This window comes from Argiope bruennichi, chromosome 1 (assembly GCF_947563725.1).
Source record: "Argiope bruennichi chromosome 1, qqArgBrue1.1, whole genome shotgun sequence".
Lineage (NCBI taxonomy): Eukaryota > Metazoa > Arthropoda > Arachnida > Araneae > Araneidae > Argiope > Argiope bruennichi.
In genome coordinates this window covers 126,236,094-126,257,615 of record NC_079151.1, presented here as the reverse complement: position 1 = coordinate 126,257,615, position 21,522 = coordinate 126,236,094, and the positions used below count along the sequence as shown (strand labels likewise).

The following is a 21,522-nucleotide window of genomic DNA, read 5'->3' as shown; positions in this document are numbered from 1 at the left end:
CACTGGCATATTCTAATATATAAAAATGCTTGTTTTAAACGCAATGTTATAAATTGTAATATGCAGACATTGCTTTGGCATTGACACAATTTATTAAACGGGTTTTAACAAAATTATTTTCTAACTGTTTTTATTCAAAATAAAAGAAGTATTTTTATTATATAAATTGAAACTTCCTTTTGTTTGGAGTCGTTCTGATCAGTCAATATGTTAAGAGATGTATATGTTTATGCACATTTTATTATTAAAATAATCTAATTAATCGTAATACAGGGTGTGTGAAATTCTTTCAGCGGAAGTAAAATTTTACTCTGCAAAGAAATTTCTGCAAACAACTAAGTCGTATCGTAAGACAAAGATTCGCCTTAAAAGATATAATCATTTTCCCTGCAATAAAGGAAGAATTAATCGAAAATAGCAAATCACTTGTATTTTTGGTCTTCAACTCCAGCCAATTCCATGACTTTTGAGGCCGTGCAATTTTCTAGCACTCTCAGGGAAATGGAATGAACAACATCCTTTTCATCCCCTATGTACAGAGAATACTGCACACGTATTTTTGTTCCTAGATAATCTCCAATATCTGAGACAGGATCTGCAATTAAAATCATACATTTAATTATGCTATTAAGAGAGATAAAAAAATAACATATTTATCATCTTTACATAAAGTAATATTTCTTGATATTTCAAAATATCATTTCTAACTATTTGTTGTGAAGGTCGTTGATGGCTCCACAATTGAGAAATGAACTAAATAATGCGATGTAACTAATTAAAATTAACTAAGGAATTGCGGTGTAGCTATAAATATGAGAACGATGCTTTTATAAAATGCGGTTTATTTCTATGAGAAGGGGCATGGAGTCACCCCACTACCAACGGTAAACATCGCGTTCCGAGTTCTGACGGGTCATGACCAGCGCAGTTACAAAAAAGGAGTAACCCTAGAATGGGTGCTTGCCAACTTGGCGCGTTGGTAGCAAAGTACTAAACATTATTATACACATTGCTCAGATAGCTCGGGAAATATTAGCAAACATACATCATCAGAAAATCCCTTTCTTCACATTGCTTTAATTCTAATTAGCAAACATCATCAGAAAATCCCTTTCTTCACATTGCTTTAATTCTAATTAGCAAACATCATCAGAAAATCACTTTCTTCACATTGCTTTAATTCTAATTAGCAAACATCATCAGAAAATCGCTTTCATCACATCGCTTCAATTCTTATTAGCAAACATCATCAGAAAATCCCTTTCTTCACATTGCTTTAATTCTAATTAGCAAACATCATCAGAAAATCCCTTTCATCACATCGCTTCAATTCTTATTAGCAAACATCATCAGAAAATCGCTTTCATCACATCGCTTCAATTCTTATTAGCAAACATCATCAGAAAATCCCTTTCTTCACATTGCTTTAATTCCTATTTTTTTCTCAGTTTATTCTTTTATAAAAGTCAGAAAAGTAGTGCATTGGAAATGCTTTGGAAATGAAACATTCGATTATTGAAAATCATGATTATATATGCTTTTACATGATATCAGTGAAGATAAATGCAATTACAAAAATTCAACTAGTTGCATTTTACAATCGAAAATAAGTACTCAGGCTTTGATTTCAAACGAGAGCGATGGAAAGTAAAGTAGTAACTATTTTCTAGTTTATTTTTCACATTTTGCATCTCGGCGTGTTTAAAAAAAGTTATGATTGACAGAATTCGAAGTGGCAACCATGAATGCTTACAACCCCGTAAAAGTGATTATCTGACTGCCTAAAAGATATAATTTATTTTATATATGCCTTCCATAGTAGCAAGATCCCACTCGATTAAATTTTGCTGTGTCCATAGGCATCTGATACATTTGTAAGATAAGGATATACGAGAAATAGAAATGCAATTGTTTATATTCCAACGAATGTAAAATCAAAGATATAGGTCCTGCCGATATAATCCATATTCTTAATAATTTAGATCTAGAAGAATAGTTATATAGCCACGTAATTCCGGCATATTTTTATGGTGGAATGTTCCATTAATCACACGCTCGACTATGTTACGGTTGAAACTCTGCAGCAAAGGGCTTCGATCTTGCACTGCTAAAAGAAGCACACTATTGCACTGTTCGGATGGTAATGTGACAAGCCACTCTTCATATGGTACGTATAGCCTCGAGAGAGAGATTGGTCGAGAAATTTAGTTATATTCCAGCAAATCAGAATCGAAGCAATAGGCTTTGCGTGTCTAATTCCCCTGGTAATCTGGCAATTAAATACTAGTTACACAGGCACATCGGCTGTCAAATGTTCTTTGATGCAATTTTCTGTAAATCACAGTTTGGGATGAATTCTGCATAACGACATTCTGCATAAATGTGCTAATACGTTTTGCAGAAAAACGGGGTGAACATTGCTATTCTGAAATTTGGTTACTATCATTCAGAAATTGAATTACATTTTAGAGAAATGGAATCAAATCACCTTGCCTTGCACTTCTAATCCGCATCTCTTATTATCTAGTATCTAATTGATTGGATGTGCTCATTGATGGGAAATTATTTTATGGCTCATTGTTCCATGAACTGCATGTTTTATTGAATTGCTCTGACACGACGTTTTACTGAAAAACTATGTACACACTCTGGCCGGTCTTATAACATCATAGTGATATTAAAAATGAAAATGTCCAGCTCTATCTGCTTCTAAATTTCAGGATATTGTAATTACATTTGTATTCATCTAGCAAATTACGCAGATATCAAACTTCTTCAACATTCAGCATCGGAAAAAATCATACTATTAAAAATTTGATGAGAGTATGGAGTTAGAGCAATAAAGTAATTTATTTCTGGAGATTATTCAAATATATATATATATATATATATATATATATATATATATATTTTAATGACAAATTTCCTTAAAAACTTGCATCTGATATCATCAAAAATGCATTTTTTGAATTTTCCAGTACTGTAATATTTATTTTTATACAATGATATTTTCGGAAATAATCGCGGAGAAACTCCAAAATGCCACTTACTTTTTAATCAATTAAATTTCTAATTAAAATTTCAAGAAGTCTCTCGGAAATGCCCATTCCCGCTTGAAGTTTCTAATTACAATTTCAAGAAGTCTCTCGGAAATGCCCATTCCTACTTGAAAATTCAATAGTTCTATACAAATTTAGTTGCTCTCAGAAAGTATTTACTGTAGAGCAAGCACCGCACTCACACATACAGACCCGCATGCACACACATACCACCTTTATTATTAGTAGAGACAGAGATAGAGATTATCCTTGCATTTAATTGGAAACATCATGTATATTTCACTTTTGCGTTTTCTGAATATAATAAGAGCTATATAAAAGCAGATGAAAAAAAAATTCTTACCATCTCCATGCTTTCGGGGATTAGCAGAGCAATTTACATATGAAATATCCATGAGACTTTTGCCATTCAAAATTGGTAGAGTCAAGTATATTGCCAAGAAATCTACAGAGGACGAGTTCAGTTCTTTTATTATGTATTTAATTGTTGCATTCAAGTTCCAGTCTCTGCGGTGTTCTTGACCACTGGACAAGAGAGCCTGTAACAGGCATGAATTTCAATATAAATTCAGAACAACTTTTATCTGTATAATCCAAGCTGACTGCAGAATAAAACTTTACATATAAATATTTTAGTTCAAAAATTTCAGTTTTTCTTCTATTTTGGTCATAAAAAATTTATGAAACTAATAATAAATTGGTTGAACCGGAGTTTAACCCCCTTCTTCGCCAAGATGCGATAACGCGCCAAAGATGGCAATGTTATTAGATTTCTCTAGATGTAGATCTAGATTACACGACTCTCTAAAAAAAGCATGCATCATTTTGCAAATACAGCAAAAGAGTTGCTAATTCTACCTGTCTTCTTTCTTGAATTCGTTCTTCTAAAGCATATAATAATTTCACACTTATTTCAGTGTTTTAATTTTTCAGTTCATTTGACAGAAATTCAAATATACCTTCACTTGTTAATTAATTGGCATCTCGTCGCACTTAGTCTTCAGCTGCTAGACGAATCGATCCCAAAAATTTATGAAGTTGTAAAAATTTAGGATATTCATTTTGGGATATGTTTTCAGTTTTCACTTTACAATATTAAGCGAACCTGTCGAGACTCGCTACGGATTGCTCATATGTATATGTACTAACATAAAATAAATCGGTTAGGCACGTTCTTTCTATGTGCGCAAGCGCAGCTGAGCAGTGCACAATGCACAAGCACTGGTAACGCAACTCACAACGATGAAAAAATGTGTTTTCTACCGTTGCATAGAATAAATAGCCTATCATACGAATTTAAAATTAATTTTTGCATAATAATATGTATTCTTTAAACCGGTTTTCTTAATTTAAAAACCAGTTTTCAATGAGACAAATTTACTTTAAAAAATCAGTTTGAAAAACCGCCAAACCCTATTATCTATGGTTTCACTTTTATATTTTGAGCATTACTGAAACAGCTGCTTCTGTATTTCTGTATTAAAAACAAAAGCTGCTTGAGAATCTACAAAGTTAAGACTTTTCGAATTTTTTAAGTAAAAGAAACTTTACAACCTTGACAGATACCTTAAGTTGTAAGTTAGTTAACCATATTATCTGCTTTTATTTCTTTAATGGTAACATCCATATATTTTTCTAAATTAGAAAAAAAAACTTACTTGCGTTATTAAAGCTGTGGTATATAAATTCCCGAAACTTCCGTCATGAGCTTGAAGTTTCTTTAAATGTTGGATCGTATTCTTGTATAGGGTTGCAGTAGTAGAATTGGACCCATTGTCGAAACCTCTGCTACGATTGGCCTCGCAGGATAAAGCAGTGATCGCCATTGCTTGCAGATCTGCAGTTAAGAGTATATTAATTAATAAATAAAGAAAACCAGGATTCAAATTGTATTTACACGATTGCGAACTAGACTTTTACACGATTGTTGGGCTGAAATTGGACTGTTACACGTTACTTTTTTTACAAAAAAAAATTATGTGTAATAATTTTCAAGCGTTTTTGTAAAACATGCCTGAAAAATTGAAGTTGCTGTATTTTTCCAAAATAACTATTTTATTGGAACTAGTCTTTTATATAATTAGAGAATATAGTTGCTTATTATTATTTACAATTTAAAATAAGAAACCATAAACTTAAAACGGTAGTTCTTTACTGTATAAGCGAGTAAAATTTAATTATGGGTAGAAACAAATGTATTTTCTTTTAATTATGTAAATAACCTGTGGCATCGGTTCGGATATCTTATTTTGTTTGACATAACCTGTAACAATTGAATAGTTTTTTTTACTACCTTTTCCTATTATTTGAAAAAAATAAGAAAATAATAGCGAAATATTGACGAATAAATCACCATTATCTTATAATTTTTGAATGTTATATATCTTAAATAACTTCTGTTGCTGTTATTTCGCCTCCATAAAAAATGCATTATTACACATTTGCAATAAATTATTTGAAGCATTACATAGGTTGCCCATTCTTATTAAAAGTTTAAAATAAAGAACCGTAAACTTAAGATGGTAGTTGGTTCCTTATCGCAAATCTGAGTAAATTTAAAATTTAATGCTGAGTAGAAACAAATACATTTTCTTTGAATTATGTAAATAATATGGAGCATCGATTCGGATATCTTAATTTGTTAGACAGCCCCAGTAGCAATAAAAAGTGTTTTAAAATTGAAAGATGATAAAGAAAAATTGACGTATAATTAATTATCATTATTTTATCATTTATAATCATTATGTATCTTAAATAATTTATGTCGATGTTTGTATTTTTTGCCCCCATCAAGGATTTATTACGACACATTTCCAATAAATTATTTGAAACATCAAAAAACTACGTAAACACTTTTTTCAAATTGAAGGCTGTACGTTTTTTATGGTTGGAGATGGATTAAAATTCTAGTTGCTGCAATCCAATAATGACTTTTGATCGAAACAAAATTCTAAGATTCAAAAAAATCCAAATACCTTTTACAAACGGGTACTCTGAATTGCTGCTCAATACACTATTTAGATCCGAAATAGCTTTGAGAGGCCACGATTCGTTGGCATTACACAAAACTAAATAAGACAAAGGATGTGTGAAGTTATTGGATTCCCCCACTTGCTCCTTGAGACGTTTCACCAAATTGTTGCCGTAGAACTGTCGAGGGCTGTGGCAGGTGACCAGAAGGGCATTTATGAACATGCTTAAATCGGTGCTAGTGAAGGTTGGCCTGCATGAAACAAAAATGTTTCCATTTAAAAAAAATTTAACAAATTTCCGGATTTTGCAATTTTATCCTTTAAAAGCTTGCCAAGGCTCTAAATTGAGTAATTATGCAATAACAGAATATGTGTTATTATACATATAAAAATATTAAAATTATGATATGTGCTGCGGATCGTTTGAATAACCTCACCAGTAATATAGCATAAACTTTGCTTAATTAAGCATTTGTGTCTGTAAAAAAACTTATTTTTAATTTTTAGTTTCGAAATATGGGACATTTCACTGATTGCAGAAGTGTGTAATCTGCATAGATTTAAGAAGCCAAACACGTTAAAGTTATATTTTTAAAATGTAGGTAACATTATAGAATTTTTTTTTGCTGTTGTTGCTCTTTTCTCAAAACACAATGTTTTTACTGGGGGGGGGGGGTCACTGAACATAGAAAGAATACTTTCCATTGCAGTCGATGAAATCTTGAACTATAATATTTATAAATATTATGCATCTGGTCTATTTATTTATCTCTAAAAGGGCATATGATTTCGAAGTGCTTTTTAAATAGATAAACATCATGTATTTCTGTTTGATTTTCAAATTATATGATAATAATTTTTTTAATTTATTTCAAATTTATTGTTTGTTTGTTTCTTATGGCACTTACCACTGACAAGCCCGCTGTTACGAAGACAGCGATTTAAGCCTGAGGGGGAACGTCTCTTATTTTTTATAGCAGCGCCAACTAGGGCCAAGAGTACGACTTTGCCACTCACGCATCATTCATTCGCTTGCACAACCCCTTTTTACAGGAGGGCACATTCACACATCTCACAGATAGAACAACAGAAGAACAACCATGCCCAAACCGGGACTCGAACCCGGGACGCCCAGATCACGGGGAAGACGCGCTACCCCTATGCCAGGACGCCGGCATTTCAAATTTATAAATTGTATATAGGTATGAAAATGCCTATATAGGTATCATTTATTGAATATATAATCACATATTAGTGACATTAAGCGACATTATTCAGAATTCTTTTTCTGGCCTTACTGTCTTGTAGTCATGAAGACACGATATGTATTGTATGTACCATTCACGATATGTATTGTATGTACCATTCACAATATGTATTGTATGTACCATTAGTAAAGTAACATAAAATAGAGAATATTTTTCTCTTTCTTTATAATGAAGATTTCTCATTCTTTTCATACACTCGAAAATTTGCATGAAATATTTAGCTGACCATCCCAAGAATGAAATTTCGATAACTTTCGTTATCAATAATGTCCCAGGTCACTTAATATTATTGTTCTATGAAATGCATTTAAAAATAAATTATTTATTTCTGAAATAGTAATAATGCTTTTATAATTTGTTTTATTCAAAAAATATAAATTATTTATGTTGCTTAAATAGTATTTAAAATGACATAGTCAACATCGCTTCCCTTGAAAAGTATCTTTTACAACAATTTTTATATGCAAGTTAGTACTTTTCATATCTAGCAGAAATATTTATCTAATTATCTTTGGTTATTATAAATACATATAAAATTAAATATAGGTATTTTTTTTTTTTTTTTTTTTTTTTTTTTTGCAAATGAGGCCAAACATTTCATTTAAAAAAGAAGAATTTGCATACATTAGAATTTTGAAATCCTGATATTTTATATAAAAAAAGAATTTTCAATTTAATTTTTAACAGTATTGACACACATCTTTTAAAATTTATGCGTCGGTACGATAAAGAAATAAAGGCTGGAGTGATTTACGACAGCGAAAATACAACACTTGCTTCTTTGGCATTTCATCCAATTATGCCTACCAATCTCAAAACGTCTCGAAATTCGTTATGAAAAACTGGATTTTCACTCAACTTTCAACCACCAAAAGAATAATTAAGAAAGGTTTTAAAAAAATTTAAAAATGAACTAAGAAGTAAATTACAATTCATGTCTCTTAATAAATTGCATGTTTGCGAAATGATATATGCATTGATTTTCCAAGAGGGAAAACATCAATTACACGGATGAAAAGAAAAATTCATTGTGAAAGGATCGGAATGGAAAAAAAGTCCATTGTGAAAGGATCGAAATGGAAAAAAGTTCATTCTGAATGGATCGGGATAGAAAAAGTTCATTCTGAATGGAAAGGAATAGAAAAAGTTCATTGTGAATGGATCGAAAGGCAGAAAAGTTCACTGCGAATGGGTCGGAAGGGAAAAATGTTCATTCTGAATGAATCGGGATAGAAAAATTTCATTCTGAATGGAAAGGAATAGAAAAAGTTCATTCTGAATGGAAAGGAATAGAAAAAGTTGTGAATAGATGGTAATGAAGAAACTATTCATTGTGAATGGATCGGAAGGGAAAAATGTTCATTCTGAATGAATCGGGATAGAAAAAGTTCATTCTGAATGGAAAGGAATAGAAAAAGTTCATTCTGAATGGAAAGGAATAGAAAAAGTTCATTCTGAATGGAAAGGAATAGAAAAAGTTCATTCTGAATGCAAAGGAATAGAAAAAGTTCATTCTGAATGGAAAGGAATAGAAAAAGTTCATTGTGAATGGATCGAAAGGGAGAAAAGTTCAGTATGTGAATGGGTCGGAAGGGAAGAAAGTTCTTTGTGAATAGATGGTAATGAAGAAACGGTTCATTGTGAATGGGTCGAAAGGGAGAAAAGTTCAGTGTGTGAATGGGTCTGAAGGGAAGAAAGTTCTTTGTGAATAGATGGTAATGAAGATACGGTTCATTGTGAATGGATCGAAAGGGAGAAAAGTTCAGTGTGAATAGGTCAGAAGGGAATAAAGTTCATTGTGAATAGATGTCAATGAACCGCTGAAAAAAGTTCAGTGTGAGTCCACCCATTACTCCCAAAATATGGTCGATGTCATCATTTCCATCGTTATTACCATATCAAAAGCGGCCAGTCATCTCAATTTTATTTATCAGTTTCATAAAGCATGCAATTAAAGTGTAATATTAGAGAAAAATATACAACCACTATATTTCATTCAGATAATTTTATTTTTCATCGTCATATTTGAGGCTATGCCATACAATTTAGAAAATCTGTTAATAAACCATCTAAAGTGTTCTCCAAAACACTTTCTCGCATAATCTCTAATAAAGTTATCCCAGGGAATGCCTTACATGGCATTGACGAGCAATAGTTGCAAAATATTAACTTCTGGTCTGAATTTAGCTCTTTTACTGAATTTATCGTATCATCCTTGGCAAGTATTTTGGTGACTAATCCCTTGTATGCGATTAATAGTACCCAAAAATAGAATTTGTGTTTTAGATGCTATTTCCTCAACCAATAAAAACAAAAATTTAGTACAAAAATTCATTTGTTGTCACAAAATCCCATACCAAATTTGATGTATTTAAGTCACTGTGTTTTTAGTTATTGCGTTTACATGTTTCTGAAAATATAGTCTGATAGATAATCAATCCTTTGTTGGATTTGGTTCACCATTTGATAAATATCTACATTATAGATGCTAAATTTGTGCTAAATTTTATCCATCTAGCTCTCTTTTTGTTTTATAGTTATCATGTTAACTTATATTCGAAAGACCAACAGATATACAGGGTGATCAAGAAATAACAGGAGGTGTTCAGAGCCTTCTGCAGCGTGTTATGTACAGGGCGAAATATAACAAAATTTGGCCACCATACACATAAAGTAGGCGGTTTCGATTTATCAAGAAAAAAATTTAGTACCAAAAGATGCCGATAGGGGAAATCCTGGCTCTGCAATTGAAAACTTTATTATGTAATTTGCTTATACGGGTACTTTGTTACATGACATCGAAGATCAAAGATAAGGTTGCTGGAATTTAAGTCATTCTGCAAGAAATTGCCAATCAATTGCGTTGTCACTATGTGAAAGCGCTTATAAATCAAGCTATTTCATCAGCGAGATGAAAATGCCAGTGCTGTTCTTCGCGAATACCGGCTGTTAAAACAGATACGCTGAGGACCGATGACCATAACTAATAAAAGTTCAAATAACGTTACATGTCAGATGAATAAATGCCAATCTGCTGCGAGCCACCATCGAAAACCTCGTGTACCGCATGCAATTATTGGAACATCAAGCTGGTGGTCACCTTGAGCCAAATTTGTAAGTAATAAATTTTTTCATTGGTATCTGGTGTGTTTCTATTTACTGTTACCACTGGCAGTTATGCATTCTTCTTCCACGCGTTATGCGCTTGCAGCGCCTGTATTTCCCCTATCGGCGTTTTTGGTACTAATTTTTTTTCTTGATAAATCGATATGGCATACTTAATTGTGTATAGTGGCCAAATTTTGTTATATTTTATCCAGTACATAACACACTACAGGGCTCTGAACACCTCCTACTATTTCTTTATCACCCTGTACTTTCTCTGAATGGATATTGCTTAAAATTTGTTAGAAATCTACAAATTTGGTGTAAAGACCATATACAGAATTCCACCCATAGAATTCAAAGCGCCTTTTATTTATCTTCCTCACAGATGACCGGACGGACATTTTCCAAAAATGTCTAACGCGAAATTCGTCAAAGCTTCGAGTTCAAATTTTTTGACGATTACATTTCTTCTATACAACGCATACGAGAAAGTAAAAATTGCGAACTCTAGACTCCAAATCGTAAACGATACATACACTGCGTAAAAAAAGTAGAAGGACAGTGTCTTTTTGCCAATTAATATCTCTTATTTTCTCCTAACTACCAGATATTTATGCAGATTTAGTTTAATGACCCTTGTTTTCATTTTAGGCAAAAATTAAACCTCTACCACTAATATTATTAAGAAAATTAGTATATATAATTTCCGATGCGTAAAAAAAGTAGAAGGACACTTGCTAATATATTTAATTTAGTGAGTTGTTCTTTATTTAAATAGTGATTTTGTACTTCGTTTATCCTTTTCTGTCAAAAAAATCTAATTTGTTTAAAAGTTACGTTGTTTCTCCGTTCTCAGAAATGCCTAAAGGAATACCTTTGAACGATTTGCAAAAAGGGCAAATTTCCGCCTGTCAAAATGATGGTAAAGGTGTCAAAGAGATTGCTCGATTGTTGCAGGTGAGCCCCAATACAATATCAAACTTTATCAGAAATCCTTATAAAAATGGAAATAAAAAGAAAACTGGTAGACCGAAGAAGTTAACACCACGTGATGAAGGAAAACTTGCTCGTGTGCTGAAGAAAAACAAAGGAAGTGTTTCAAAGGCAAGAAATCAAGCAGGACTTAATCATGTGACGAAACAAACAGTTTACAACTATATTAAAAGATCTAAAAAAATTCATTTTCAAAAAACGGAAACATCATCCTAAGTGGAAACAAGCTCACATTGATAACCGTTTAGCGTGGGCTAAGGAGCACATGTCCTGGACTACAGAATGGACTTCTGTGATATTTTCCAATGAAAAGAAATTTAACTTAGACGGTCCCGACGGATATCAGCACTACTGGCATTGTCTGGGGACTGAAGGCGAATACTATTCAACACGACAAATGGGAGGAAGGAGTTTAATGGTTTGGTTGGCTGTTGGATACGGAGAAAGGACAAGTCTGGTTTTCTTAAATGGTAGGCAAAAACATACAGACTACATTCAAGTGCTGAATTCCGATCTTCTTCCTTATGCCTCTGACATGGGGGGTGAAGAGTGGAAGTTTCAGCAAGACGGAGCTTCCATTCACACCGCGACTGGAGTCAAAAATTGGTTCCTAACAAATAATGTGGATGTTTTACCATGGCCAGCCAAAAGTCCTGACCTTAATATAGAGGAAAATATCTGGACAATGCTAGTTTGTCGAGTTTATGCTGGTGGAAGACAATTTGATTCGCAAACTCAGCTTCGAGAAGCATTGAATGACTCGTGGGACAATTTTTGTCAAACTGAAATTCATACTCTATACAATTCCCTTCCAAACAGAATATTTGAAGTTATAAAGGCCAATGGGAAGACCCTTCCTTATTAAAGTCACTATTTTTTCATTCATTATAACGCTGTCCTTCTACTTTTTTTACAAAGTTTCAAAAAAGAGAAACTATTTTTGTTGCCATTAATATTTTATGTTTGAACATCATAATTCTGATGTTAAAATTGTATTTTTGAAATATTTGTTAAATATTTCTAATAAAAAATTTTAGTAAAAATAAAATATTTTTCGGTTATTGTTAGAAAATCAAGTGTCCTTCTACTTTTTTTACGCAGTGTATCTAAAAGTAAATTCAACAAAATAGTTATAAGAAATACAGTGAATTAGTTAAGTTGTAATAAAACGTGTAACCCAATGATAGGCATCTAGAAGAGTGCTTTCTAAGATATTGATTACGTCTTAGATAATTGCAAAATAAGAAAATCAAGGAAGGATTCTTTATCTACCTTAACAAGGCAGTAGCAATCTTCAACTCGACCTCCTTCGCCATTAAGTCTTCCTCGAGGACAGTGCCATTGAAACTGGCAGCTGATGCTAAGTACAGAGCCACGACGGCCCGATGAGTGTTTTCTCGCCAACCCCAAGTGCTTGTTCTTTTTTGCTTTAACCAAGAAATGGCCTTCTCTTTAGCTTTGGAAACTCCTTCAATTGATAGCACTCCGTCTTTTAAGAGAATAAATATAAATTTGAATTTACATTTCTCATTTACATGGTACGCAAAACAATATAACTAATTAAAATAAAATTGTAGAATACACTTAAATGTAGTACTTTAAAACAGATGTTTTAATTTACTACAATTATAAGCAGCTGCTCATATCCACCTTGAAGACACAAATAAAAATCTGAATGACAGAACGCCGTTACAGTGATTTATTATTATTAATAATAATAATTACCCCCAGTCAACCGGTTACCACAGAACTAAGCCGTAAAAATTGCGCTTATTGTAACTGACTGTTATGCTCATTAACTCTCCATTTTTAAAATTTTTTTTGCGTAAGAAAACAACGGCCAATAAAAATTCAAAGAATCTTCAAATTGTTGTTAAAAAGATAGAAATCTTTTCTATCATATTTTTAATGTTATTTTAGATTTTCAAGATATTGTTGTATTTTGTCAAAACTATCATCATTATCCATAATGAGTTTCCTCTAATTTCACTGAGTTCGACACATTCTGTTATGTAGTGCTGAACCAAACCTCTCTCCTCCCCACTTATACATACATCGTCTTGCATCCTTCCGAATATATAGACGTATTTCCTCACCACCGGGTTCGCTTTAGAGTGGGTGCATGGTGGGGAAACGCAATCAGCAGGCCTCAATAGAAAACAACAACTACTTTATTTACACGAAGACACGAGTACACTAAGACAGCGAATACACAGACGACAAATATTTACAGCCGAGACGATCACAGGACAGCACACAGCAGCACACTACAGCAGACAGCATCCCACAAGTAGTAATCGCCCACAGCACACGAAGCGGCCAGACAGAATCCAGCAGGAAAGGGAATCAACTGTCTCTCCAAAACGGCTCAACTTCTCACTGTCTCCTTGTTTTATCTGATGACTCACTACTTCTCACAACTGGCTACTACACAAATGATACGACGCTGCTTCCACAGTAGGCAACAGAATTCGATGCTCACAGCTCACCTTAGCACTCACTCCACGCAACGTTGGAACTCCGCTGTAGCTTCGCTATCCTCTCGAAGACTCGTTAATTGTCAGCGATTCCGACTACAATTACGACGACGACTCTCGACGACACACACAGCTTGAGATTGCCGGCCTATTATAGTTCCCGGGAGACTGAGCTAAAAGCTTCTAGACCAATCAGGCGTATCTCGGTTCCTAATGGACGGATCGACAAAATTCTCGAAGTTTCGAGCATTTTCCATTTTGTTGCCAAAGTCGCCAAGTTTGTCACCAAGATCTGGGATCACTGGCTCGGCATTCGACAGCATCCAATACAGCTTACTGTAAAAGGTCGTTCTTACGATGACACTATTCGTGCTTGGAAGTAAAATTACAGGTTTTTAACAGTATTGTGGAAGTCCTCCACGTCCTGATATAATTTGCACTAGCATCAGTTGGAATTATAACAGAATAATGTTATAACTATTTCATAACATAAAAGTGAACATAAAATAGCTAAGTAAAAAAATTAATACCACATCCAACTTCATCGGTCCCATCTTCACAATGTACCACTCCATCACAAACTAACTCCTCTTCAAGGCATGTATTGTTATCGCATTTGAAGCCATCTATGCATTCGAATGTCCCTAAAATAAAAAATTGTGAAGATGAATTGGAAAAAAGACTGAATCATTCAGCAATAAGTCGAAAAAGATTGATGTTACTTTTAACATATTATAAATATAAATATTAAAAGATTTAATTTTGAAATCCGGAATAAAATCTCACACTGTTCATAGACATTCACACAATATCTTTTCTAATTTCAGCAATTTTTTGAAAAACTGTTAAAATCTTCGATTATTTCAAGAAAATAATATTTTTATTCGTTACTTGAAAGAGTTACAAATCATATAAAAAATATATAAGGAAATTATTTTGAAATCCGGAATAAAATCTTACACTGTTCATAGATATTCACACATATCTTTTCTAATTTCAGCTATTTTTGAAAAAACTGTAATTTGTAAATTTATTTCAATTTGTAAATTTGTAAATTAATTTGTCAATTTGTAAATTTATTTTTATTTTAATCCTTATAAAAATATAATGAGCATAAGAGATTCTTATGCTAAGGCTCATTATAAATAAACCGCTTATATATATATATATATATAAGTATAAGTAATTTGAAGCTCAACAATTTTGAGATTTTGATGTACATATATCTGAAAGTATCAATGACTATTCTTAGTGTACAAAATATTTCAAATATAGAGCGATGTGAAATTTTATAAGGATGCATTTTCAAAATTATACAAACTGACGTCATCATTTTTTTCATACATCGTATAGTATAAGTGTCGTAATTGCAGAAAAAAAATCAAACTGGAAATTCCGCCGATTCTCTACATATCAGACCTCCATGAGCTTGAAAAACACATTTTTGACATTATGTCTGTCTGTCTGTGACAAAGATAAATGAGAATAGCTTCAAGTTAAACAAATGAAATTTGATATGTGGTCTTTACACCAAATTTTTAGAATTTTATCAAATTTTAGGTATAATTTTTCAGAGGAAGTCCTTCCGTCCGGATGTTCGAATATAAGTTAATACGATAATTACCAAATAAAGGGAGTTTTAAATATAAAATTAGATATACAGAATTAACATCTATCGTCTAAACACCTTTCAAATTCCAACAAGGGATTGACCATCTGTTGGTCTGTACTTTCGGAAATAAGTAAACACTATAATTGAAAAAAGCATTGACTTAAATATATCAAATTTGATATGGGATTTTACGATTACAATTATAGTTCTGTGTCAAATTTTTGCTTCAGTCGGTTCAAAACGACAGTTATAAAACACAAATCTAATTTTCAAATGCGTGTTGCTAAATGTCAAAGATTAATCGTCAAAGTTCTAGCCGGAATCACCTTATAGATTCAGTTAAAAGACTAAATTTACGCCAAAGATATTGTTCACGCCATATTTTGTAACTATTGTTCGCCGCATTTCCCAAGGTTCATTATTTTATGTGGAGTGGGGGAGAGAAACTTTTGTGAATCTGCGAAAATTTTTTGAGGAAATCACTCCCACAGGGAGGAGAATTCATTCATCTTAAAATCGATTAAGGTTTCCTATTCCTTTTTTCATTAATCAATTTTTCGTCTAGATTTTTTTAGAAAAATATTTCATACCACATTTCATTTCATCTGCCCCATTTTTACAGTCCTTCACTCCATCGCAGACTTTTTCATTAGGAATGCATTCGTGGTCGTCGCATGCGAAACTGTTGCTTTCCAAGCATTGGAGGCTTTCTAGAAGAAGAAACAGTTGCATTTTATTAATAAATACACATAAAAAGTATTTTTGAGATTAGTTTAAAATTGAAAATAATGGGTAAATATAGACAAACTAGGTCTCAATAATAACGTTCATTTCTTTCTAAATAAAGTCATAAAACACTTTATAGTTGTACCGTATTTTCATTCTGATAAGAAGTATGCTACGTGCGCTAATTATTAATACTTATATTTTTTATAAAGATACAGAACAATCGATAAATTTTTCTGGTGAAAGGAAATTTTGAAATGATGTATTAATATTTTTCAATTTCAGATAATTTGCATCAAACAGTTTGATATAAAAAGAAAATTTCGTTTTAATTAAATGCGAATATTTTTAAAAATGTATAAATATGCAAGTTGTTTACAAAATGTTGGTCAGATAGCAAAATTATGTATACCAAAACTATAGAGCATGCTACTGTGATGAACGTACTCGGAATGGTGGAATAAAACAAAAGGTATCAATTAACTGTTTAAAAATCCACATTAATTACTTCAAATTACTTCTGCCAATGCTTTTTCCAAACATCAATAAAATGCCTTAAAATTGTTTTGATGAAATCCTTCAGAATTCGTAAGGAATTCTATTTTGTTGGATTAATGAACTCAAAACTGTAGTCATAAAGAAGCGATTTTAGCCGTTAAAATAAAAAATAAGTCACGCGGAATTATATCAGGTGAATAAGAGTTTAAGAAGACGCATCTAGAGAATGATTGGTTAAAAATTCAAAAATAATAATTATTATTCGTGAATTATCGTAATGCATTACCCATGATTTTTCTCACCAAGTATCATTTCAGTCCGTTTTCAATTAATTCCAACAGGCAAATGATGGATATTCAAATAACAATCTCTATTGATTTCTTGTCCAGTTGGTAGGAATTCGTAAAATACAACTCCATGACAATCAAAGAAAACAATCAACATCAGTTGATTTTTGAGCGACTTGACCGTGATCTTTAAGATCTTGTTTTAACTTTCATGCTATTCATTTGGTTTTTGAGCTCTTTTGGTATCTAAAGTATATATCGCTTCTTGACTGGTATTAATACATATTAGAAGGGAATCACTACAAGACAGTACTTTGAATCTATTGAGCATTTTGTTTTTTATAATAAATGAAAAGTTGAAACAACTCGAGAGGCGAGGCGTTACAATACTAAAGGATGCTTGAAATTATTTGACAAAAATCGAATGATATAAGTACTTTTTCACCATAGATTTTCATGTCACACCATGATCCAAGTAGCAATTCTCCGGCCATATGCGCATCAATCATCATCTTTTATATCAACAAAGACTTCTATTTTTGATAAACGATTATCTTTAAAAGCTTTATTCATTTTTTTTTCTTTTACACTATTTGCTTTTACATCATTTTATGATCTGTTAGGTGATGCCCTGTATTTCATTTTTCATTAAATAATTTTTTTCTCGTTTTTTTAAGCATTTTGAGAAAAAAAAATTGAGTAATTTAATTCTAAAAAAATTATGACGAAATCGATAGTAGATAATGTTACAAATCTGTAATGCTGCTTCCCAGCATAATTGGTTCCATCATCAGAAAGAACGTTTTACAGTCATCTGTATCGGACGGAGTCGGGGTGTCGTGTCGGAGGTCCCAGAGCTTGGCGAGAAACTTGACGACCATTTGGCGATTTGGCAAAGAATTTGGCGACTTTAGTGCCAAAATAGATTATACCCGAAACATCAAGAATTTTCCCGATCCGTCCATTAGGAACCGAGATACGCCTCGAACGTTCCTGATTGGTTGAGAGACTTCTAGCCCCGCCTCCTGAAATCTATAAAAGGAGGCAGTCTGCGGCTGTAGAGTAGTCGGAATCGAAGGTAAAGAGCGAGTCTTCCAGAGATTAGCAGAGCAGCGACGGAGTCAAGCTAGTGCTGAACTAAGCTGTGCGCTACTGTCTGCAGTAGAGTCTTGTTGTGTGTGCACGTCTCGCGGCTGAAAATAATTGTCTTCCCTAAGCTGTATATAGTTGCCGTCTTTGTGCTGTCCTGTGTGTCTTTGTGTAAATAAACGTCGTTGTTTTTTTTTCTACTGCCGCCTGCTGATTGAGCGTTCTCCACACCATATAACTTCCACTATCCAAACGAACTCGGAAATTTCATAACAATATTAATAAGATTATAGCAATTTTTAATTGAATTTTTTAAAGAAAAAATTAAAGTTAAAATTTAATTTTTCTGTCTTAGCGAATACTTTGTAAGTGTTACTTTTAGAAATTTGAAATCTATCAACCCAAAAAATGTTATAATTCAATAATAAATTGAAACGAAATAAATATAGCAATGTTATAGCAACAAGTAGAATTATAAATTATTATAAACGATTGGTTTAATCAAAAATTAAAAATGTTTTTTTTAATTTAAGTAGCGGAATTATATCCGATTTGCAGAGATAAAATCAGGAAATTTTTGCTTTGAATCTATTTCTCTAGATAACAACGTTTTCAGCAACTCATGGCAGTAAACTTCATTTCGATTATTGATTCATGTATTTTTGAGAGCATTAAGTAATATATAGGGAACATAGGAACATAGTAATATATAATCAGTTATACAGTTGAAATATGCTGAGACCCTAGCCTAATGGCACCTTTCCATGCACGGAAATAAATATAGCCTAAAGACATTAAATTTATTACCTAGATATGATATGTTAATAAATATGCTAAAAGTGTGATTTTTTTGGTTCCTCATCGAGGTTGAAATCTAGTTTGTATTGTCCTTTCTGTTAGACAAAAATGCCGAATACCGAGTCACAAATCAAATTGGCTATGCAAATAAACAATAATGTAATATAATTAATGTTAGGCATCTTAATTTTTGTCATTGGCGATTTGTCATTATTGGCTTTCTTTGCAAAGTGAAGGCGCACTCTGAACTAGGTTTCAACTTTCATCGATTTATATGAAAGATCTGAAAGTAATTTTAATTATTGACATTCTTGAAATATAAATATAGATTTAGTTCTTATAAAATATTTCCTCGATCTTTGATTTTAAAACTTTCAGGAAGAAAATATTTAAAAAATATTTACAAAATAATGCACAGTAAGGGCATGCCATATTTCTGCAAAATTTTCATATCTTTTCCATAGAGAGTACTCATTTCTTCTGGTTTGTTTCATACATAAAAGTCAATTTTGATACATGCCTAATGTCATTTGAATTATTTTATTTGGAGAATTGAAGTTTCATAATTGTTTTAAATGTATTTCTATTTAAATCTCCTGAAATAAATTCTACAAAAACTATTTTAAAAAATACTACTTACTGACTTTGTATTCTAGTTGAAAACTGGAATAATACCACCCATTGAAACGGCCATGTTTCATGGTAACATTTCCAAAAGCTCTGAAGGGTTCTTTGTCGTGATCTGTTTTACAAAATCTGTATGAGCTAGAGGATCCCATAATTTCGAATACCACGTAGTCTTCATAACAATTACGCTGAAAACATAAAGTATGTTATTTTTATGTTATATACATATCAGGCGAACTTGTAAAATTCAGAGATCTACAAACTCTGTTTGTACAGATCGAAATGATTATAAATAACAAATTGCAATAATAATTATTATTATTATCTATAAATAATATTTATTATTAATTCTTATGTATAAAATTATAATATATATATTATATATAGTTATTTATATAAAATATTATTATTTATATATAATTATACTATTTATGTATATGTATTTATTATTATAATTATTTATATTTAAAATTACTAAATTTTTATTATAAATTTGATATGCGATTCAGCCAACATTGATGCTAAAAATTAAATATATTTTATCTCAATGTCACAAATTCTTTAGAACTATAAAGCATAGTTTTTGGAATTATGAATTTAATTTAAATAAAAAATATATTACTCTATAAAATAGACAAATTAAAAATGTTTTATCATTCAAAAAAATGTTTAATAAGAAGTACATTTCCATTCAAAGTATAAAGTAACAGAATAAAAATTATAATCAAAAAGAAAACTGCAGCAATTTAAAGCTCCAAATCGTTTGCTAGTGGAAATTTTTAGAAAACACTTTTTGAATCACTATTGTTCTCTGCAGTAAAATAAAAATCACTTTTTTCAACAAGACAGCTAACTACAATTCATAACATTATTTCTTTAATTTAACCTTTTATGTTAAATTATTACAATTCAAAATTATCACGAAAATGTCTCTTAAAATGAAACATGAGAAATGAGAAAAACAACATATTTCTTAAATGAGAAAATCGAGTTTCTTCCTTTATAAATCAATGGAAAATTATATTTGTAATTAGCCTAGGAGGAATTTTCTATTTCTCCCCTATCTTAGAAATAAATTTTAACATAAAAAATAGGTAAAAAAAACTGTATATGAAATGATAAGTTGCGTTACAAAAGCAAGAAAACTTTCTGATGTCATTATTTTCAATTAATAAAATTTACAGTTTTGTATTTTTTTTCTTTTTTTTTTTTACATTTTAACATTATTTTTTTTAACTTTTTTACCCAATTAAGTACAATTGAACGCATCAATTTCTCATATTAGATAGAATGCGTCATTTTTCTGCACTGAAATTATCATCAGTTATTACATTTTTACTTTCTCGTATATGTAGCATGGAAAAAGTATAGTAATCGTCAAAAAATTCGAACTTGATTTTGACGAATCTCCGCCTTTTAGACCACCCTGAGTTTCGAAGAAATAATTTTTGGAAAATGTCCGTTTGTCTGTGATAAAGATAATTAAAAAACGCTTTGATGTCGACGGATGAAATTTGGTATATGATCTTTACACCAAATTTGTATATTTCTATTAAATTTTGAACAAAATCTACTCAGAGAAAGTCAGTCTGTCCGGTAGTTCGAATATAATTTAACACGATAACTACAAAACAAAAAGAGTTATGCAGATAAAAATATAAAAATCGATACACAGAACTAGCATCTATGGTCCAGGCCCTTTTCAAATTTCGAGCCAAATTCTAAAAGGGATTGAACGTCTGTCGGTCTGTACTTCCAGAAATAGTTAAACAGATTTGAGTTATAAATTTGATAACTTAAAGACACGGTTAATTAAATATATCAAACTTGGTTTGAAATTTTATGGCTATAGTTGTAGTTCTATGTCAAATTTTTGTTTCAATCAGTCGGTAAAACACGTCTAAAACACGGATACGATTTCTGGATACTATTAACCGCATGCAAGGGATTACTCGCCAAATAATTCGCCAAACATGGCACAATACAGAAAAATGCTATGTTCATGCCA

General features: G+C 31.6%; 1 protein-coding gene across 2 annotated transcripts in view; it reads right to left on the bottom strand.

The window, feature by feature from the left end:
- LOC129962923 (cobalamin binding intrinsic factor-like) overlaps positions 1 to 21,522 on the bottom strand; it is a 53,344-nt gene that overhangs the window by 9,822 nt on the left and 22,000 nt on the right. For both annotated transcript variants that reach the window (XM_056076933.1, XM_056076927.1), the window contains 8 exons: positions 19,528 to 19,702; positions 16,080 to 16,199; positions 14,408 to 14,521; positions 12,673 to 12,889; positions 6,035 to 6,282; positions 4,718 to 4,896; positions 3,403 to 3,598; positions 427 to 595 (listed from right to left, as the gene is read on the bottom strand). In XM_056076933.1, coding sequence (XP_055932908.1) covers positions 427 to 595; positions 3,403 to 3,598; positions 4,718 to 4,896; positions 6,035 to 6,282; positions 12,673 to 12,889; positions 14,408 to 14,521; positions 16,080 to 16,199; positions 19,528 to 19,702 — 1,418 coding nt within the window. The remainder of the gene's footprint in view (positions 1 to 426; positions 596 to 3,402; positions 3,599 to 4,717; positions 4,897 to 6,034; positions 6,283 to 12,672; positions 12,890 to 14,407; positions 14,522 to 16,079; positions 16,200 to 19,527; positions 19,703 to 21,522) is intronic.